This window comes from Gouania willdenowi, chromosome 4, assembly GCF_900634775.1.
Source record: "Gouania willdenowi chromosome 4, fGouWil2.1, whole genome shotgun sequence".
Classification (NCBI taxonomy): Eukaryota; Metazoa; Chordata; class Actinopteri; order Blenniiformes; family Gobiesocidae; genus Gouania; species Gouania willdenowi.
In genome coordinates this window covers 20,887,358-20,910,817 of record NC_041047.1, presented here as the reverse complement: position 1 = coordinate 20,910,817, position 23,460 = coordinate 20,887,358, and the positions used below count along the sequence as shown (strand labels likewise).

The window sequence follows — 23,460 nt, the reverse complement described above, 5'->3', positions numbered from 1 at the left end:
GCTTTTATGGGTACTTGTGTTTTTAGTATATTTCCCTTTTTAAGTTGTTTTCTGTATTGCAATGGAACCATGACATCATTTATTACCAACAATGAACGTGAAAGTAACTGGTAGCTTTTACTTTGAGTACTATTTAATTGAGCTACTTTTTATTTGTACTTCAGTATTTTATGTATGACTTACATGTACTTATACTTTAGTATAATTTCAATCAAGTAACTGTACTTCTACTTGAGTAGGATACATCAGTATTATTTACATCTCAACTAAGTTTGTTATATAATTAAAACAAATGAAGAAAATATTAAAAATAATGGTTTTATTTGTTTTGCCTGTAGGTTCAACGTTCTTTTAGAGGATTTTTTTTTTTTTTTTTTTTTTTGAATATATTTTTAAATAATTGTAAGGAGATTGATAATGTGAGTTGTGCTGAAAACAGAAACAGTAAAGTGTTGGTGAGATGTCCGTGTGAAGGCACTGTTGCTGAAGGGCGTGCGGCAGTGAACGGAGCAGCACACACAGCAGACCGACAAACATCCGGGCAATAGTAAGCTCGCGCAGAAACGGAATGGCGGAGGTAAGTGAACGAAAACCGCGAATGCAAAGAGCCAAACGATAAAGAAACAGCGCTGAAAGTCAGAGCGTGTCAGCCCGGGCGGTAACACGAGCCTGTCCGCGCCACTGTGGCCGCTCATGCCGCTGTAACCGGAGCCGTGGCGGTAGTTTAGGCGGTGAAGCGAGGGCAGAAATGGAGCTCGTCCCCGGCGTATCGCCTCTGTCCGCGTTCTTGGCTTTAAAGAGCCTTTCCTCTGCCTCGGCCGCACTAAACAATAGGCAGCCCGGTGTTGTAGTTTAGGTGGTGCTGAACTGCTCCACAGGACCCAGCGGAGTCACTGGAAAACTTTATCCGCGTGTCACGACCCAAACTCCGGCCATGTCCCCCAGAAGCAGAGAGAAGTAGTTATTTCCTTCTTATGGCCGAGCCGGAGAGGAAGAGACGTTCAGCACCAAGTGGCAGGAAAGCGCCCCTGGCCTGGACACAGACAGACAGACAGACAGACAGACTCAAGTACGGACACAAGTGAATAAACATAGACACACACAAGTACAGACAGACAGTTGTACAGATACAGACAGAAGTACAGAAACATACAGAAGTACAGACACACACACACACATACAGACAGAAGTACAGACAGACAAGTTCAGACACACAGAGAGACAGGTACAGACAGAACTAGACACACAGAGACAGACACAAGTAATCAAACACAGACAGACAGAAGTACAGAAACACGTAGACAGACAGGCGTATAGATACAGACAAGTACAGACATACAGAGACAGACACAAGTCCAGAAACGCACAGACAGAAGTAGACACACAGAGACAGATAGCCGTACAGATACACACAAGTACAGAAATGCACAGACAGACAGAAGTACAGACACATAGAGAGAGACAGACGTACAAAAACACACAAGTACAGACACAGAGATACAGAAGTACAGACACACAGATCCAGACAGAACTACAGACACACAGAGACAGACAGACATAAGTACAGACACACAGAGACAGAAGTACAGATACAGACAGAACTACAGACACAGACAGAGACATACATAGTACAGAAGTACAGATACACACAGACAGACAGAAGTTCAGACACACATATAGAGACAGAAGTACAGACACACAGATACAGACAGAAGTACAGACACACTGAGATGGACACAAGTACAGAGACAGACACAAGTTCAGACAAAGAGAGAGACAGAAGTACAGACACACAGAGACAGACAGGCACAAGTACAGACACAGAGGCAGAGAGACAGAAGTACAGACACACAGAGACAGACACACAGACAGAAGTACAGACACAGAGAGAAAGACAGAAGTACAGACACAGATACAAACAGTAGTACAGACACACAGAGACAGACAGTGCCTGGTGGGGGCACCTATGATTTAAAGCAGTGGTTCTCAAACTTTTTTGGCTGAACTACCCCCTTTCTGTTATTTCTGAATCTAAGTACCCTCTTTTTCGACTACAGCATTTTGCTTAGAAAACTATTTAAAAACAACTATAGATCAAAATGATGCAATGAACAAGTGATACCACATATTTTCTACTATGACTATCTGAAATCTGACACCAGATTCTGAAAGATTGAAGCTTCTACTTTCATCAAAAAAAATAATTTGTTTCTGGCTTGTTTCGTTGTTTTGTAATCAGTCGTTGAATAGAGCATGTTTTACACAAATCTTCAGTTTCAGAGCAAAAAGCTCTAAAAAAAAAACCCTGTCAGTGATTTTAAAGCTATTTTTTTTGCTTTAGTGACAACTCTAACATCTGAACATTGTTTCCTTATATAAAACAAAACAAAAAAACACAGACCAGGCTTTTGATGGCAAAATTATTATCATTATGCTATCTAGGTCAGAGTTGAATGGATTTCTTACTGTATTTTGGCGTTCCTCCAACTTTCTTTCTCGTCAGTCTGCACACGCAACTTCCTCTTCCTCCCGAACATGCAGAGCGTCATTGCGTTCCCCGTTTTTTTTATCGTTTTATCTCACCATCGCCACACTATTTATGAGTTCCACACATACTCTAGTCGAGTGTACGCTGTTGGGAACATCAACTCTTGTATGTATTCTGTCTCGTAAACGCCTTTCCTCCTCTCCCTCTTAGCTCTGCTGAGCATGGATGATCTCTCATCCAAAGGTGCGCTGCTACCTCCTACGTGTCACCTATTATTTTGCTATCTGCTCACAGGCTGGGGGTATTTTGTACCCCCCCCTCCTCCCGACACACAGCAATGACCCGTTTGGCCCTGTTAGTTGATGGTTTTATCTCACCATCGCAACATTATCAATAATCCACTCAGGTCCACTCATGTTCTGTGTTAGTATGTGGAGCTGTGAGTTGCTGGATTCATCACAATATCACTCCGTAGCGCCATAATCTCACTGGTTCCTGCTTCTTCCTCCTTTGCTGGGTAGCATCAGTGGCTAATCTCTCATCTAAAGGTGTACTGCTTCCATCTTCAGGGCACAATTGGTCACTATAACACCCCACAGCTTAGATATTGATGAGGGACCTCCGCCAGGGTGTTTTCTAGTAATCCCCGTGAAAAAAACCACAAATGACGAGTTATCTCGTCAATGGCACTGAGCGTTTGGATTTGAAATGACGAGTTATCTTGTCAATGGCACTGAGTGAGTTAATAGTCTTTTTTTAAGATTTGTATAGTGCTTTAGCTGTGAGGAAAATACAAAGTCTTTACTCTACCTCTTCATAAACACATTTCTGCCTTTTATATTAGTTTTTAAAGGCTGCAAAGGTCAGCATATCTTTAATAGGATGATGACCCAGGATCAGTATTTGATCCAGTGCTGTCTGTGTTTGTGAGATGTGTTTTCAAGGCCGGGCTACTCAAAACGCCATCTCACTTTGTTCATCTTGTTGTTGTTCTTCTTCTTCTTCTTGTTGTCTACACTTGTTAAAATCGCTACTCCTCTGTTATTCGTGAATGGATCGGGCTGGAATTTGGTATGTATAATCTATGGATGTGTACGCATTGACGCTCGGAGCCCAATTTTTGATTTGGGGCCCCAAAAGTAAAAAAAAAGAAAAGTCAATTTTTCCTTTATTTGCGAGTCAAATATTACGAGGGTTGTTGGTACTGAATCATTGGCACATACCGATATATAAATGGGGCCCATGACCCCGTATGTGTCACTGGGGGGGTCCATTTTTCAAATGACTACTTCTCCGTTAGTTCCTGTTTGATCAGAATGCAGTTTTGTATGAATACTTTATGAATTAATATGATAAGAAGCTCGGAGCCCTTTTTTAAAAATGGGGTCCGGGGGCCCACCCACCATTTCCTGTAATTTCCAAATTTATGGGAACATAGTTGTGTGATGTATCGTTTAAAATGTAATTCAACGTAGATTACAACTATGCCTCGCAAAATTCGATTAGGGGCCCCATTTTTTGGCAATTACCATTAAAGTAGTTTTCTCATTAATTTGTGAGTCAAATATTGTGACAGTTGGTGGTACACAATCATTGACACATACCAATATATGAATGGGGCCCATTACTACGTATGTGACACGTTTTTCACTTGTTGAAACGGGCTGTAATTTGACATGGATATTCTATGAGCGGATGTCAAGAGTCTCTCGGAAACCTTTTTTTACTCGGTGGAACCGAGTCATTTGACTGAATTCTCAGGAACATTGTACGTGCTATTTGGCGCGGAGACGTTCCGCGGGCCCGGCCGTAGTTTATCCAAACTTGTTTATTAATCTGATGCATACATGGGCTATTTGACTTTACTTAATTTGTTTTAATAAATAACAACTTGTGGTGTTTCTTTGTGTGGGTTAAAAGCAGGCGAGCTGAAGCACAGTGTTCGAGGTATGGTGGAGGGTTGATGAGGAAGAGCGATGGAGATCTTCAGCTGGAGAAGAAGACCAAGCAGGCCTTAAAGGGGGCCGTAGTGACGTGTCCTCTCTCCATGAAGATGGCAGCACAAACTCACACCGTATGATTGAATTCTTCTCCTTTTGATCTTTGAATGGTTTCACTGTTAGCTTTAACAACTCTAAAACTACTTTGAATTTCCAAAAATATTGGGACATCCCTCCATCCAGATAATTCAACTCCAGTGTTCCAACACTTGTAATGTCAATGGTGTAGAAACTAGAACACTCAGACATGCAATGTCCCTTTATACTGGAAATAGACCACACACTCTTTATACGATGATAAAGCTTTCAATGAAATCTGACAAAATTGTTGCAAATGTGTCCCTCGAGAACAGCTTTGCATTTAAGCATTACTGTCTGCATTCTTTATCTTCTTGAAGTAGCAGCCATACATAGTTTGCATTATTTTTTGCACTAATATTTATTAATATAATGATAATAATAATATAAATTTCTTGTTATTTATAAGTTTCTAAGTTCACATCACAACACATATATGTTTAATGTCTTATTAAACTATTATTAAAATTGTGTCAATTTTTAATAAAATAGCCCTTAAATTATAATAAAACTTACATTCTATGTATAAGCATGAAGTAATCAATGCAGTGGAAGTAAAAAAAAAATGAAAGGAGTACATTTGTATCGCACTTTTATGAGACGGACCATTTGTGGACACAAGGTGTACGCGTGTATGTAAATTCAAAGGAGTGCACAATGGTTAAAAATAAATAAAAAACCATATTTAGCAAATAAATAAATCAGTGAGCAGTTTTCTAAAATTGTAAGAATGAAGACAAACAAAAAGTCATTTATAGTATTAGCATCTTTCAAACCTGTGCCTTTTTAAAAAAAAAAAAGAAAGTGACTTCACCTTGATCTTTGTAAATTCACAGATTTAAGGTTGCGTTTTATCAAAGGAAAACAAAAAATCGAGATACTCTCGAATCATTCTACTTGATTTCATGTCTATTACAAAATATTAAACTAAATACTGCAACGTATGCACATATCTTTCTTCGTATCTAGGCATGGGCAAATGGCCGCCCGGTGGCCACATATACGGTCCTCAACCTAATTATTTGCGGCCCCTAAAGTAAATGCACAAATTCACTCCAAAAACACACAAAATAACAACAAATATGTACAAAATGGGAGAAAAATATATAAAATGACAAGAAAAACACACAATTTCTACAAAAAATACACAAACCCTTTGCTTTCTTCCTGCATTAATGGTCAGATCAGTAAATATTTTAAATGCTCACAGTCACAGTTTTGTGACCCCCACTGTGATAAGTGTCCCCTCTCTGGTCTAATAATGTTTATTTTTCTTTCCTTTGTTGTCATCGTTGTTGTAGGTCAGTGAGCTTTCCCTGGAGGAGCTGCTGGCCCTGTACGGCTACAGAGTGTCAGAACCAGAGAAGACCTGTCACGTCATCGCCAACCTTCCCAACATGATGACACTGGACAGGGTATGAGGAATGCTTGGCATGTGCTGGTATTACCAGGTTTGCAAGTAGATACCAGAGCTGTTCTTTCTTTTTCATTTTCGTTTCTAATGTTTAATATCAGGCAGTAAAAAAAAAACAAACATTGGTGACATCATGTTGCTTTGTGTTTGCTCAGGATCAGATAACTAAAGATCTGTTTCCTAAAGAGGAGGAGGATGATGATCTCACCCCATCGGTCACCTCAAACAACTCCGAGATGCTTCACCACAACCCAGGTAACACACAAGGATGGTATTACAATGCAGGGATGTATGATGTGTGTAAAGTGATTACAGCTACAATGTAACAGGTTGATTTGATCAGATCATTGATCAAATTATTGTAGTGTGACTGAGTCACAGTTAAAATCTCTTTCCTTGAAACAGAACTATTGGCTTTCATAATACGCAGTTAAAAGTATAAATTGTTTCATCCTCATCTGCATATGACAGCTTGTTTCACTCTGTAGTGGATCAAACTGTGACTATACGTTGGACATAGTATGAAAATAGTTGAATCACTGTGACCAACGTGGACAGAAGTCTGCGTCTGTCAGAGTTTGAATTAATTGTGCAGAAAAAAGAAAAAAAAAAAAAGAATTAATCGCACAGCAGCAGCTGAGTGATCACAGCTGCTGCTGCGCGACGCACGAGTCTGTGTGGCTTCAAATGTAACTAAGTCCATATTTCTAGTGCAACATAATGTTTCACCTTATCGGAGCGCTACACTTATTCCAGGGTTAGAAGCGCGTAAGAGGAAAAGAACTTACGCACACCGGAGAATGCACGTAAAGCCAGATTTGAATGGGAACACCCACATTTCAGGGCTGCTCCACCCACAGTACGTAACTGGGATAAAGGCGCGCAGCGACTGACTTAAGTACAGGAGGAGAATTGCACACAGCTAAAAACAAGGCTAGGACAGTTGTCCATGTTAGCTGCTACATGTTTAGCATTAAGGTGGTAGCGTAGTAGTGGGTGGAATATCTCCAGTGATTGGCAAACTCTTTATTGCACAATTTGTACACAACTGGCCTTCCGTATTTCCCCGGTGTTATTTTTTAAACTAAAATTAACGGCCACGAAACACATCAATGACATCTCCTCAGATTCTCCTTTTTCTTGTATTGTGGTCTCTGCAACATTTTTTAAAGGTTTTGCACTGTTTGTAGTGCATAATTTTTCTGTAATTAATAATAATGTAATTTTAATGATATAATATGCGCCAACAGCCTGTTGCTTACAGCGAGCTGATACTTTTCTATTAAAACGACTCACCAGGATTTAGTAAACCTGAAAATAGCTTTTAAATCATGATTCATCTCCTCCTTTGTAGTTTCATGAGACTGTCAGCAGTGATGTGATGTGTTCTGTGTGATCAAAGCACCACAAAGCTTTCTCTGCTGTTTTCAAAGGAAAATAAAGACATTTACACTGCTTTTGCTATTCCAGGATACACTTATCACACACAGAATCCTTTGATAATTGCAAAGATGTGCTATTTTTTTATTCTTATTAATAGCAATTATTGTACTTGCCTGATTTTTGTCTTTAAGGTGGAGACGCAGTAAGCAGCTCGACAGATGAGGACTCTGACAATGCCTCTATTCCCTCCAATGAAGAGCACAAAGTATGTGTAAACTTTTGAAAACATATAAAAATAAATGTAGCTTTTGATCATTTTAAACTGGCTTAACAAACATTGAAGTTTGGGGAATGAAAATAATTACAATACTGCTTTCAGGGTGATGTGGTTGCTCATTGTTGACAGTTGGCTCGTTCTACAAGCATACTTAGAATTTCACATCTGAAATCGGGTTTTTTTCTGTTAAAATGTAATCTTCAAGCTGTTTGTTTCTGTCTTTTTTTAACTTAATTGTTGAAGTAAGAGTGCTTTTTACACCAAGGTTTTAAAGATTAAAAACTGTGTTTTTAAATGGTGTTCTCAAGTTATAGCAAAAGATTATCTAAAAAACTGAATCTAATAATCCGCTGGTGTTTCTTATCCCACTAGTGAGACATCAGTATTACTAGTATTACTTGTTTGACTTCTCATTTAACAAATAGATGCATCCCACATTGGGTGTGCTGAATTAAAACTCTTTTTTTTCCCCTTTGCAACCAAATAAGCATGTTACAGACGAGTTAATGGCTTCCTTTTCCTTTAACATAATAGCGTGGTGCTAGTCTAAAATCAATAAAAAACATGTCGCAACAAAAATCTTCTGACAAAATCCTTCAATATTTGAACATGTAATGATCACGACTGCAAGAAGACGTTATAAAAACCCAGCAGGTATGAAATGTGTTTTTTGGAACCAACTTTGTTTTGCTTGAAGCAATGATTAAAAAAAGTGTCTTCATTTATTTGTGTCAGATAGGTAAATGCAGCATTCTTCGTGCATCAGTTTAACCTTTTTGTAACCCTCTTGCACAGAAAATGTAAATCAGATTTTTTTAAAAAAAAGTTATATAAAGAATGACTTTTTTAAACTGACTGCGATTGTAATCTACTTTTCAGGAAATCATGGTTGGCTCCATGTATCAGGCCAAAATCCCTCCATTTAGCCCCTACATCCACCAGGAAAGAGGTAAGCAGCAAACAATATAGTAAAATATGTTTTTTGTTTTCTTTTTTTTTTTTTTTTAAATGCATTCAATATTTACATCATCACCCTCTCATGTTTCCTTATTATTTCACCACCTTTCTCCCTGTGTTCTCTGTCTCCAGGGTACTGCAGTGAGGACCAGCTCCTGTGGAGACCAGGGGTTCTTCCAGTGCAGGAAGTGGAGGAGTTCTTGTTGAGTGCACAAAGATCACGTGGCCATGATGGGGTCGGGGTCACCGTCCAAGACAATGAACAGGTAGAGCACATCAACATCACATGAAAACACCTGTAGGTTTTTTCTTTCATATTCCCAGTGGCTGCAGCAGGTAGAAGAGCTTAGTTATGGTACTGGTTTATTGAAGTGTTTCATCATGCACTCTCCAAAACTTAGGTTTATTTTCAGAGAAAACATATGAATGTCAAATGTATAATTATGAAGATGAGTAAATATTAGGATCCAATAACTGGTACTGATTAGGAGTGGCTGTGAGTGTAAAGAGTAAAATCAGTAAATTATCAGGGACACTTCAGTCAAAAAGTAGCTTAATGAAAGCACAAGTGTCTTCTTGGAAAGAAAATGACTTAGTCCATAATGGATAATGAATCCAACCCACAAAATATGTGGTTCACATAATGAATAAATATTTAATCATCTCAGGTCTGAAAATATCACTTTAGTTAAAAAAAAAGAGAACTCATTTAGGTTACTTATGAAACAGAGCTTGTTTGAAGAGACATTATTTAACCATGGCATGGAGTGTCTTCATCAAAAATAACAAAAAATAAAGCCGCAAGCGGCCATAAACGGCCTTCATTACGCCGCCTTTTTTGCGCGGCCTTTGTCGTGCGGCCTTTGTCGCGATGCCTTGACCAAATTGCTACTCCTTCGGCAATCTGCGCCACCTTTGCCGTGCCACCTTTGCTGCACCGCCTGGCAATTCCTATCTCGTAACGCATTTTTGGCGTACTTGGGGGCGCTGGCGCGTCAAATCTTTGCATTTTTAAATCAGAAATAGCCAGAAATTAGAGAAGCACGCGATATTTAATTTTTATTGAATTTTTGAGACTCTACATAATGGTTCAGTGGGTGAAAAGTAGGTGAGTTAGTGTTACAAGGCAAAATGTTGTGTCATGGCAAGCTTAGGACAAAGTCACTGGGAGCAATTCAGGTTTAAAAAAATAAGTCCATTTATTTTCTGCTTTCAGTCCAGACAGCATATCTTCTTTAAACAACAGGAAAAACAAGGAGAGAATCATCAGAAACAAATACTCCATCAAGGGTTCAATTCAGACCTGCTCAGACATTTCCCTCTCCATGTGTGCTGCAGGAGCCATCTTGGCTTGTTCTCCCTCCTCACCTTCACTTCTGCTTTTATAGGCCCGAGGCTCCGCCTCCTCAATCAATGCCTCTCATTTCTTTAACCAAAACTGAACCCTTCATAATTGTAATAAAACAAGAATTTTACAAAATATATTAAACACAATTTCTCACTTGCAAAACAAATTAAATACTGTTTGAAATCTACATTTAACAATATTCAACATTTAGTTGTGAGGGAGTTTTTGCTTCCCAACATTTCACCCTTCCTCCCCCCCTCTGGTTCACAAATGTCAGGTAAACGAGAGAGATAATCGGCAATGATGTTTTTCTTACCCGGGCAGTGTTGTACGATGAATTGGTATGGCTGAAGGGCTAAGCACCAACGTAGAATTCTTGGATTTTGATGTTGCTTTGAGTGCATCCATGTCAATGGTCTGTGATCAGTCTGTAAAATAAAATTCCTTCCCAAGAGGTAATATTTTAGAGAATCAACCGCCCATTTTATAGCTAGGCCTTCTTTCTCCACAGTAGAGTACTTCTTCTCCCGTTCAAACAGTTTCTTACTCAAGAAGAGGATGGGTTTTTCTTCACCAGGATCTCCTTGGGCTAGCACTGCTCCTAAGCCAACACCAGAGGCATCCACCTGTACAAGGAACTGTTTCGAGAAGTCAGGACTCTGCAACACAGGCGTTTCACAGATTTGCATCTTCAACAAACAGAAGGCACATCACATTCATCAGTCCAAATCATTTTGGAGGCAGATTTTTTTGTTAAATCAGTTAGAGGCGATGCCAACGTTGAAAAGTGAGGGATGAATCTTCTGTACCATCCCACCATTCCTAAAAACGATCGCACTTGCTTCCTTGTCTTGGGCCTGGGAATCATTTGTATAGCTGTGATTTTCTCAACCTGTGGTTTGATCTGTCCACGGCCCACAATGTACCCAAGGTATCTCACCTCTTCTTGAGCCCATGAACACTTAATTGCATTGAGGGTTAAGCCGGCTTCCTGTATCCTTGTCAGGACAACTTTCATGTGCTCCAGGTGTTCCTCCCAGGACTCACTGTAGATGACTATATCATCAAGGTAAGCAGCTGCAAACTTAGAACAGTCATTAAGCACAATGTCCATCAGTCTCTGAAAAGTTGCAGGGGCTCCATGGAGACCAAAAGGCAACACAGTGTAATGGAACAGACCCATCCCTGGGATCTGAAATGCTGTGTATTCTTTGCAACTGGGGTCAAGAGGCACTTGCCAGTAACCTTTACAAAGATCCAAGGTTGTGATATAACAGGCTTTTCCCAGTCTTTCAAGCAGTTCATCAATGCGTGGCATTGGGTATGAATCAAAACACGAAATACTGTTTAATTTCCTCATATCGGAACAGAAACGTGGTTGAGCAGAGTCTTTTTTAGGAACCAACACTATGGGGTTTGACCACTCACTTCTGGAAGGTTCAATCACTCCCATGTCCAACATCATCTGGACCTCCTTCTTCAGTGGCTCCATCATTCGCTCTGCAATCCTGTATGGCTTCAAACATACAGGTTTAGAGTCCTTTAAAACTATTTTATGGGATATAATATCCGTTCTTCCAGGTTTTGCAGAAAACAATGAAGGAAAAGATTCTTTGAGCTCACCCAACTGACGCCATTGCTTTTGTGTCAAGTGCTCCGGACGGGCTTCAGGCATGCATCTCTCTCTGCAGGGCCTCATGTCAGCTTCAGCTTCCCGGGTAGCCTTTTCTTCCAGTTGTATGTCCTGGATCATCAGAACATGTTCCTCCCTCTTCTCTGTAGGGTTTCTTTGATGAAATTCTTTCAACAGGTTAACGTGCAGCAATTGTTTATCTTTCCTTTTATCAGGACATTCAATTTCATAAGTCACAGGACCTACCCTTCTCGTGACAGCATATGGGCCTTGCCACTTTGCCAGTAGCTTGCTTGGTCCAGTTGGTAGCAATACAAGTACTTGTTGACCCGCTCTTAATTCTCGCTCACGGGCACGTTTGTCGTACCATACCTTTTGCTTCTGTTGTGCCTGTTGCATGTTCTCTTTAGCCATTTCTCTGAAGGTGTTTAGCTTATCTCTCATTTGGAGGATGTAGGATAGGATGTTGGTGGTAGTAGAAGTTGCCTCCTCAGCCATCCAGTTCTCCTTCAACACATCCAAGGGACCTCTGACCTGTCTTCCATACAACAACTCAAAAGGTGAAAAACCAGTTGATGCCTGTGGCACCTCTCTATATGCAAACAAAACAAAAGGTAACCATTTATCCCAGTCTTTGCCAGTTTCATCCACAACATTTCTCAACATTTGTTTAAGGGTGCCATTAAACCTTTCAACAAGACCATCAGTTTCTGGATGATATGGTGTAGTTCTTATGCCTTTTACTCCAAGTTGGGAATACAGTGATTTCATTAACTGAGACATGAAATTTGTACCTTGGTCAGTCAATATTTCTTTTGGAATTCCAACTCTCGAAAACAGTTCTATTAAACACCGGATTATGTGTTTAACCTGAAGAGAGCGTAATGGATAGACATCTGGATATCGTGTGGCGTAATCACAAATTACCAGTGCAAATTTATACCCGCTACTACTTTTTGGGAGGGGACCAATTACATCCATGGCAATCCTCTCATAAGGCACGTCCATAATTGGCAAGGGCTGTAACAGGCCACGATCAGAGATTTTAGTGGGAGCTACTAGCTGACAATCATGACATGTTTTACAGTAGTTTAGTACATCTGTGTATAAACCTGGCCAGAAAAATCGGCGAGCAATGCGATCATAGGTTTTTGCCTGTCCCAAGTGTCCAGCCCATGGTACTGTATGACCTAAATTAAGGATTACTTGGCGGTACTCTTTTGGCACAACTAACCTAGGCTTCTCAATATCGGCAAGATATAAGAGGTTGTTTTTTATTATGAATGGATCATCAACAACATTTTGCCTCTGAGCTACATTTATTTTCTGATCCCCTTCAACCACATAAGCTTTGGCAAAGAGTGGCTTTAAAGAAGAGTCAGTTTCTTGACTTTCCCTGAAATTAACAGGAATTTGCCACTCTGAATCAATGGGTGGGGTTTTAGGGAGAGCCAAATCATTACTTTTCACCTTTTCAATACATTTATTTTTCTCCTGACGGCGTTGACGCTTGGATTTTTTAACTTTCTGTCCACCTTCATACAAACTAACATCTGCCTCAGGTAATGGCTCTAGGCCTTTAGTCTTTGAGCGGGTGATCACTGCAGAAGAATAAGTTTTGTTTTGGTGTATCAAGTTATCCAAAATGGGCAGATCTTCCCCAAGCACCACATCATAAGCTAGATGATCCAAAACCCCAACAGTTAACATAAAGGCTTGACCTTCCACTTCAATTGTTACATCTGCAGTTGGATAATCTTTTCTACATCCATGAACACAGGTTATGTTTACATTTCGGTCATAGTCAGGTAGGATGTTCTTAAGCACTGACGACTTGACTAGGGTTTGTGAACTTCCTGTATCTACCAAGGCTTTTACCCAATTCCCATTAATGGTGACTTCCACTACATGTTTATGAGGCATACAATCATCATTCTTGTTATCACATCGAGGTATGCTGCACATTTCAACAACCTTTGACTTCCTTAGAGGGCACACAGAAGCTTTATGTCCTGGCTGCTGACAGTAATAACACACAAAATTAAACTTCACATTTGAATGAGCTGGTTTCTCACCACCCGCAGTGTCCACATTGTCCATCCGAGGCGGTCTGTGAGTTTTGCCTTCAGCAAATCTTGTCCCCACCATAGTTCCTCTCGGCCTCACAGGAGCCCTGTGTACTGCACTGTAATGCTCTGCCAGCGCTGCAGCGTCCTCCCCAGTCTGTGGATTGTTCTCCTTCACCCAAGTGCGGATGTCAGGAGGGAGTACCCGAAGATACTGCTCCAGGATGATGGCGTCCCCAATTTCCTCCTTGTTGCGAATATCCGGCCGTATCCATCTTCTATATAGTCCTTTAAGTCGGCTGTAGTTTTCTCGAACAGTCTCTCCAACTGGCACGTTTGTTCCTGAAACGCTGTCTATATGTTTCTTCTGTAACATTAAATTTCATTAGCACAGCAGTTTTAATTTCTTCATAAGAGTTTGATTTATCTTCATCCATTGCAGCATAAGCCTCTAGAGCTTTTCCAGTTAACAGGGTGACCACTCTAGCTGCCCACTCAGTGTGTCTCCAACCCCATGTTCTGGCTATACGCTCAAACCTCACAAAAAAACTCTCAGGATCTTCACCTTCCTTGAAATCAGGCATTCTGGGCTCTGTCACATGAAGTACTCCACCCCTGTTTGAGCCTTCAGGAGGGGATTGCTGCCAAGTTGATGGCTGTACAGTTTTATTTCTTGGAAGATGAAAAAACATAGGATTGTCTTTCTGAACAGCCTGTTCATAATGTTCATCATATGTCTCAGGCAAATACTTCGGCATCCTCTCACTTCTCAGCTGCTTAATTTGTTCAAAAAGTATTGCCTCAGTCTTTTTAGAGTTTCGCATAAACTCTATCATTTCATCAAAAATGTTAGACCGAAGATCACAAGATTCTTGACTCACTGTTGCATCTGAAGTCACTTTCGGCCTCACTACCGGATGTAGATTTTCCTCTGCAGCCATGGCTCCTTCAGGTGGTGGCCCATTCTCCTCTACTCCCTCCACATGGTCTTCCTCCATGTCTGCCAGTGGACCTCTCCTGGTCACTCGTGGTCTCCCCCGTCCTCTGCTGGTCATTTCTTCAGGTTCTCCAGCAGCTTCTCGAAGGCATACGATCCCACCACTGCCACCATTTGTTACAAGGCAAAAGGTTGTGTCATGGCAAGCTTAGGACAAAGTCACTGGGAGCAATTCAGGTTTAAAAAAAATAAGTCCATTTATTTTCTGCTTTCAGTCCAGACAGCATATCTTCTTTAAACAACAGGGAAAACATCATTGCTGATTATCTCTCTCGTTTACTTGACATTTGTGAACAGGAGGGGGTGAACCAGCTTCTGTGTGCCCTCTAAGGAAGTCAAAGGTTGTTGAAATGTGTAGCATACCTCGATGTGATAACAAGAATGATGATTGTATGCCTCATAAACATGTAGTGGAAGTCACCATTAATGGGAATTGGGTAAAAGCCTTGGTAGATACAGGAAGTTCACAAACCCTAGTCAAGTCGTCAGTGCTTAAGAACATCCTACCTGACTATGACCGAAATGTAAACATAACCTGTGTTCATGGATGTAGAAAAGATTATCCAACTGCAGATGTAACAATTGAAGTGGAAGGTCAAGCCTTTATGTTAACTGTTTGGATTTTGGATCATCTAGCTTATGATGTGGTGCTTGGGGAAGATCTGCCCATTTTTTTAACTTTCTGTCCACCTTCATACAAACTAACATCTGCCTCAGGTAATGGCTCTAGGCCTTTAGTCTTTGAGCGGTTGATCACTGCAGAAGAATAAGTTCTGACACTGGAAAAGAAAGAAAGAAACCCAACCCAATAACAATGTTTCCCCCTTTTTGAGTACCATGAACTATACATTATCGGAAAGCGCGGGGGCATACCTACGACATATCAAGGGTCCCTGGTCACTGACAGGCATGTGGCGTTCGCATAGGCTCCGCCCCTTCCCTTGTAGTGTGGCCAGTATGAGAGCAAGAGGCCCTTCGCTAGCTCGTGGCCCTCGGGCCTAATAATTCAACCCAATAACAATGTTTCCCCCTTTTTGAGTACAATGAACTTTACATTTTTGGAAAGTGCAGGGGTATGCCTATGACATGATGATAATGATGATGCTATAAATCCTGTGATTTGAGCTGTGAGCCAAAATACAACTGACAATTGAGATCTGTGTTGTAAAGAAAAAGTGTGCTGTGGTTCTTTTTCAAGGAGAAACAACATATCAAGGTTAAACCACACAAATGCTCCATTGTGTCCCTGCTTTGATGATGATTGTAGCAGCTTATTTATACTGCATGTCCTTCAATCCAATAAGTGTGAGCAGGAGTAGCATTCCACTGTGTAAACTTAAAGGGAGTTTATTTTATGTCTTAGTCTAAAAGTTAATATCCTTTTCTTGCAGGTAACATCATAATTTCAAAGTTATCTGCCCTTTTTTCCCCCACATCTACAAAGAGGTCTCGCAGTTTTAAGTAACATTTTGAAGCATTGTTTCCATTTTTTTTGTTTGTTTTTCAGGCACTGTATGAATTAGTAAAATGCAACTTCAATGCAGAGGAAGCACTGAGACGATTACGATTCAATGTAAAAGTATTCAGTGGTAAGAAACGACTCGGCTTTTACTCAAATGTGTCTTTTTTATGTATTGTGAATTATTTGATTGTACTAATACCTATTATATCTTTTATCAACTTTAAATATATCATTATTGATCACCCTAAACACTAGAATCTGTACATTTGATAATAAAAGTTTATTTTAATCTCTAGACCACAAACGTTAACTTTCACTTTATTAGTTTGTCCCTCGAAGGACAATTTGATTTGCAACAGACAAGATACATCAGCCATAACCGCAATCATAACATAACATACACCGTAAAAAACAACATAATAGATGAGAGCAGCAATGCCTTAGAAGCAGATGTGTGTTGTTTACAGAGCACAAAGTCAGGGGAAGCAGACCACTGTCTAATAATAACAATTAAAATAAATAAATAGATCCACAGGCAGAGACTCAAGAAGCAGTATTCCTGGTTACCTCCTTATCTCCTCTGTGTTTAAAGTCCTGATGGATTTTAGTGGCTAGGGGAACAGCTAGTCGGGTGCCAGAGGGGAGCCGTCTGTATTCTGGGTAGAGACGATGAGTTCTGTCTATACAGATGGACTTGGTTTTCTTCAGTATCTGACTTTTAAAAATCTCATCCAGACTCCTGAATTTGACCCCTTGCCACTAGATGCAGTGCGTATAATTCTCCCCAGGGAGTTCTTGTCCCTGGTGGCCAGGTAACCAAACCAGCAAAAAAAAGAGAAGGAAAGGACGGATTCAATAAAAGAGCTATAAAACATTTTCAAGTCTATATTGATTTTGGCGAGCTTCCTCAGACAAAAGAGATGTTGCTGGCCTTTCTTGCAGATCATTTCTCTGTTCATATCAAATTTAATTTGTCAATTATTCTGCCAAGATATGTGTAGTTGGTCACAATCTAAACTGGCTGGTTGTTAACCACACTACACACAGGATCTGGGGGTCAAAGATCAATACAAACCTAATTGTTTTAGTGACATTAATTTGGAGGAAGGCTTCTGCGCACCAGGATATATAATCATTAACAACCTGTCCATGACCGACTTCATCATTACCGAGCAGGCTAACGATGACAGAATCGTCAGCGTACTTAATAATGAATGTCTTAATTCTTGAAAGGTTGATTTACCATTGTTTGTTATTAAGATAAGCAGCTACTCAGGTATTTCTTTCCTTGTCAGAAGGAAGTAACAAGGAATTTAAATTGTTCATGGAACATTTATGATAGAATAGAATAGATATACTGAATTGTCTGTCCGGAAGCAGTGACAGAAAGTATTTTTTTGACACTGTCACAACAGCAACACATTCAGCACAGTAAAACACATTCAGCACAGTAAAACACATTCAGCACAATAAAACACATAAAATTGACTTTAAAAACACACAATGATGAATAATGATTACAATTATAATATGCTGGAACGCATTTGTTCCATTTTCCTCTTTTATCCATGACTATGATTGTTGCAAAACCATTTTCCGGTTGAAACTGTTATTGTTGTAACAAGTGCTCCTTGGTAAAAAGGACACATTGGGTCAAACCTGTGGTGTGATAATATGTTTGTTTTTTAAAAATGTATTTTGTGGTGTTTTTTCACCATGCTGTCCACTGTCCTTATAAGAGCTGTGCTCCTGGAGCGAGGAGGAGTGTAGGAACTTTGAGCACGGCTACCGAGTCTACGGGAAAAACTTCCACCTTATCCAAGGAAACAAGGTGAGTGCTGGGGAAATTAGAGTCAAAACCGAATGGTTTGAACCGAATTTTCCAATGTTTTGTTAAAACCCTTTGTTATTGGTTCTCTGGGGGTCAGGTACGAACGCGCTCAGTGGGCGAGTGCGTGGAGTACTACTACATGTGGAAGAACTCCGATCGGCATCTGTACTTCACTCAACAGGCGACGAGGCTGAGCCGCAGAAAGTACAGCCTGCAAACAGCGAGCATGTGAGCATGTGTTTATGGAACCTCAAACGAAACACTTTCCTCGACCTGAAAGATCTGCGTCCCAAACAAATGGCGTATTTTCTCTGCTGTTGGACGCACCGATGTATTGGCCGCATTCCAATAATTTAGCAATTTTCCAAGAAAAATCCATGTAAAGTCCGCTCCGTGACATAGGCCGCACCCTATTGGTTGATGAGGGTGTGCTTCAAATAACTTGGCCAATCAGAATGGCCAGGGAAGCGGGTTTAACAGAGATTTATGTGTATTTCCATGTATTCTGATGGGTTTTAACTGATGAGTTTTCTGCATATGAGTCCATTTACGGCTTTTTATGCTTAGTTTTTACTGGACCCAGACTGATACACTGCTCCATCCTTCCGTCAGTTCTTCTTACCGTGCACACGAGCCTCGGCCTCAGGAGCGATCACGTTGAGTCCAGACTCCCAGTCATTATACAGACGCAATCTCTTCTGAACAAACCTAACATGGGGATTTGACAGCTTTATGCCATTTGTTATTTCCTCCTATTAAGAACTGGCTGAGATATGCATACATTTTAAACGTTATTGTAATTTTTATATGGTCTTCCCAGCGTAAATGCATACAAGCACACTCCTCCCTGGTCCAGAAACTTCAACGGTATTTGATTTTTTATTCAAGCAAACATGTTACTTTAGGCACAGAAAATAAAAACAAATATTCAACAGATGTATGACTTCTGCTGTCACTCACTCCGACGCAATTTCCCTCCACTCGGACACCGTCCTGCATACGTAGCATAACACAACCGTCCTGAGTTATTAAAGCTGTGCATGCTTTCATTTTTCCTACATTATTCCAAAGCTCGTTTTTGAACGTTCAGTTCACCGTGATGTTCAGTGGCTGTTACAGTTCAGTCTTTCTGCTGCAGGGATGATGGTCAGTAATATTCTGCCTCCCAACACCCGCTTTTACTGAACACATGTGCAGGCTGACTGAAATAATCCACACATAAAGCGCACCACAACATTGGCCACACCCTCAACTCAAATACGGAACTAGAAATCCAGGCCCTCTGATGAGGATTCTGAGAGTGTTGTGTGTGACGGTTGTTTGTCATGTGTCTCAGGGAGGATGGGGACCAGGATGGGGAGATTGCAGAGCTGGAGGGAAGCAACAGCTCCTCTGGGTCACTGTCTCACAGTTCCCTTAATGCCGGACCGTTGGAAACCCATTCCCCTCCACAGCTGAGCCTGGATCTCAACAAACCAGGTAAGAATTACTGTTGGCCTCTTACAAGCAGCCACAGTGGTAGATGTCCTCAGGCTGTGGTTGGAGATCAGGATACTTCATCTACATTGTTGATGAGTCGACAAACACCCATTGTGATGATTTGCACAAACACAGTGTGAAAGGTTGGATTTTTTAATTTGTCTGAAACCACGCAAACCTGCGTAATCTAGATTTGTTCACCCATCTTCAGTATATGTAAATACATTTCCACTGTCATCCATGCCATTAATGCAGATCTGTATATTTGTTTTTTTCTGCTGAAATTGATTTAATTACTTATATTTTTATTATCATTTTGACATCATGTGCATTACAGTTTGTTTTAAATCATTTTTTGTCTCCCCTGCTTTGTTTTCCTTTTTGTCTGTCTTTCCATCTATTTTATGTTTGGTGTGTGCGTGCGTATGTGTGTGTGCGTGCATGCTGACACGATGCAGCAGAGGAGGAGGGTCGGCCCCGACGCAGACGAACTCCCCGCCTTCTGTTAAAGCCGTGACTTGAGTCCCCACAGCCACAGAAAGCAGGCTGGGCCTGCAGGTAAAAACTAAAGAGGAATGATTGTTATTAGTAGGATTGGAAACAATTTACCAACTGCACATAAATGTAAGGAAAATGGGCTACAGTGAACAGTACCCATGGACATAAATAAATATATCATTTCCACATGTGGTGACCAAATGTTCTTACATAGTTTATTGGGTTTCATCAATAGCAGACTGTAACTGATATTAGATTAATCAAACAGTCATAACCAGTATTTGTGAGTAAAATGGCTTCAATAAACATGAAGACACGTTTAGAATGAAACCCTTTTCATGCCCAGACAAACACAAAGATATTTGACTGTGGGTGATTCAGCAGGAACTTTAAAAAAAAGACATCTGGGTGAAATGTTTGCACAAGTTTTATTTCGAGGCGGGTTAAAAGATTATTTTTCCCTACAACCTTAAAGCAATACTCAACCCAAGTTAAAAAGCCAGCTTAACTAAAAGACTATTGTATGTAACCTTTACTTGTAGGAATGAGGCTATTTAGAAGCTGCATCTGCAATAAAAAGCACTTTAAACACACACCTGTGGAGGTCGACATGTTTGACAAACTGTGATGTAATGATTATTCAAGGAAGTGCATCATTAATGTAACTCCAACCGGTTTGATGAGGTTAAAGGTGGTCGATAGTTTCCATGGTAACGTGGAATTCCTGTTTAAAGATGTGTTCCTTGTTTAGCTGGAAGTCATGCTTGGATCTGTAGTAAGATTGCTGATAGTGGAATTCACAGGCAATGTCCAAGTCTGTTTGATCTGTCCATTGTAATGTTCTTGGTCTTCTGAGGAATAATGTCCGAAGACTGGACACGTAGCTAAGCACTAAAACGGATTGAAATGCTAACTTACAATACTCTCTCTATAGGAGCAAAAATATGGGGACACAAATTAGTAATAAAGTTTTGTTATTCGCCTTTAGATCTATTAGCACGGCAGATATGTCAAAAAGATTTTCACTTCTGGAAGAAAGCATGACAATTTGTATATGGGTTTTTTTTTTTTTTTTAGTATCCTGAATTCATTTTTTATGGGATTCACACTGGCAAACCAATGGTTCTCACTCAACATCGCAAAATCCAAGATGGCCATTATCCGTATTGCCAATTTGGATGTTTTGTCATAACTCCTCAGATAGCGCATACGTCTCGCTGATGTCAGCCTCAGATCGTGCGTCAGCATTCTACTCCTAATGAATCATTTTGTGTGTTTTTCCCCCCAAATCGGTGATACCACTTATTAAATTGTAGAACTGTAAAATGTCACTTCCATGAAGCTGTCTTTTGGCTATGCTGCTGAAAATACATTTATGATCATGAACTGTGTCTCTCTTTATTTTGTCCACACATAATAAACTGTTTAGTGCCAGTATATTGTTGTTGTTGTGATATTTCTATATTCTTCAGATTTAAGTAAATACTCGACTATGGATATGGAGATATTTATACTAATTTATAGATCCGAGCTAAATAAAGGTTAATATAAGCTGTAGAGAGGCTGCGCTGAGCATCTTTAATACATCGGCCAAACGCCGATGTCTCCGTGACGTCTGCACAATGAGCAAACGCTCTCCATAATACGTCTCGCCGATGCAACTTCATTCATCGTGCCGACGTCGGCGAGATGTATGTGTGCTATCTGGGTCAGATATCAACATCAAAAGTCTTGAGTTTATTCATTGTAAATGTTGGCAAGTGCTGCAAAATGAACACATCAGCTTAATGCTTATGCATGCATGCACCTGGATCACAATAGATATAATCTTTCTGAGAAATAAATGAAAAAACATATATTAATTCATGGTTTGATTGGGATTTAAATCCAATCATTCACCCTTTAAGGGGCATCTTTGTCATACACACTAGTGGCGGCCCCCAAAAAACTTACATTTGGCCACAAAGATCATGTTTCTACGTCTAACAGAACCAAAGTTATGGTAAGATTAAAATTTGCTATATGGATGGTGGCCATCTTTGATCTTGCTGTGAGCACAATTTACAGTATTTTAGGATACATTATTGAATTCTTTGATTGTGAAAACCTATAATTTGCCACTGAGATCATGCTTCTAGGTCAAATAGAACCAAAGATATGACAAAGTATACAAATGGGCAATACGGATGGTGGCCATCTTGGATTTCTTGATTTTTGAGTGGGAATCATTGGTTTACCAGCGTGGATCCCATTAAAAATGGATTCAGCATACTCAAAAACTTCAATGTACTAATGACCATGCTTTCTTCATCTGAAGTGCATTCATGTGTGAGCAGCTGTGATTTTCATCCTCCTTTTGGTCTGTCTGATGTTCTTCCAGATGCTGCAGAGCTGATGTTGGAGCTGCGTGGTGACGACAGGTGTCCTCAGCAGCTGTTTGGATGTCCCTTCTCCCTCCTGTCCATGGAACACCTGCAAACTCCCTCAGTCGCGCTCCATCCTCGCCCTCAGCCTTTGGCTCCCAGCTCCTCGTGGACCTTCGGTCAGTCCACGTTCAGCCCTGAAGACCCCAGCTGTGGAAACTCCTGCTTCTACCAGCTGCACATGCAGGGCGGCTCGTTAGTCTCCGACCAGCCGGACTGTGGGTCGACGGACGGGGATGCGTCGCACAGGCTACAGCTGGAACTCAACCTGCCGTCCACGTCACCTTCTTCTTCTGCTTCTTCCTGTGTCCCCCTCCCGTCACCTTTCCAGACTCTGGGCAGCCTGTTGCTTCATTCCCCGTCCAGCATTCCCACTGTCTCACATAGTGAGGGAACATGGGAGAATCCACACTGAGTCACACACTTTTGCTTTGTGTTTCCATGGAAACTTAATGATTTCAAGACACTTGTGTTGGAGTTCTTCCTCTGCTTGATCAGTCTTTTTTTTATACAGAGACACTTCGTGTATGAATAAGTACTACTACCACTTTTTTTTTTTTTTTTTTTTTTTTCCATATCCTGCTCCACCACCTTTGTCGATCGTCTCCATGATGAAAGCATAGGTTTGGTGCTGAAGTGGTCCACGAACCATGGACCATCCCATATGTCTGAGGGCATCACCTGGCACGCGGTCGCAGAAAGTGTGAAGCATGTTTATTTAAACAGAATGAACTCATTTTAAGTAAGTGTCACCATGTTTTTTTTTGGCTTCCTGTTTGTAAAACACTGGCAGTGAAATAGATCAGATTGTCACCAGATATTTTAACACAAAACTGGACAGTACTGATTTTTAATATTTATCAAAGTCGTAACAACCAAAGTTGTAAATTGAAAGCACAGTGGTAGATCCTCAGCAATGGTCTCCACTCTGATGAGTTAGTTGTCTTAAAAAGCCTGTTTTTACATGTATGAGGAGTTTGAAATGAAAGGTTTTGACCGGTGAAACCTGTATTTTTTTTTTGCCACTTTTCAAAGGTTTAGGGATTATTGTAAAGGACTACACGTTCATGAGTCGGATGAACATCTTTGGGAAAGTTGAGAGGTTTTGTCAAGAGGATTGAAAACA

General features: G+C 40.5%; 1 protein-coding gene across 3 annotated transcripts; it reads left to right on the top strand.

The window, feature by feature from the left end:
* The first annotated feature begins 465 nt into the window (after window positions 1-465).
* On the top strand, window positions 466-23,460 carry mier2 (mesoderm induction early response 1, family member 2). Of its 3 annotated transcripts, none has more exons than XM_028443558.1 (12): window positions 466-577; window positions 4,409-4,562; window positions 5,868-5,981; window positions 6,136-6,235; window positions 7,555-7,628; window positions 8,520-8,589; window positions 8,730-8,863; window positions 16,149-16,230; window positions 17,843-17,934; window positions 18,032-18,162; window positions 19,271-19,413; window positions 22,292-23,460. In XM_028443558.1, exons 2-12 carry the CDS (start codon window positions 4,452-4,454, stop codon window positions 22,747-22,749), a joined length of 1,509 nt encoding a protein of 502 aa, XP_028299359.1. In that variant the 5' UTR covers window positions 466-577; window positions 4,409-4,451; the 3' UTR covers window positions 22,750-23,460. The 3 variants fall into 3 exon arrangements, with proteins under 3 accessions (XP_028299359.1, XP_028299360.1, XP_028299361.1); XM_028443559.1 differs by having other exon boundaries at window positions 494-577; window positions 4,412-4,562; XM_028443560.1 differs by lacking the exons at window positions 466-577; window positions 4,409-4,562 and having other exon boundaries at window positions 5,904-6,017.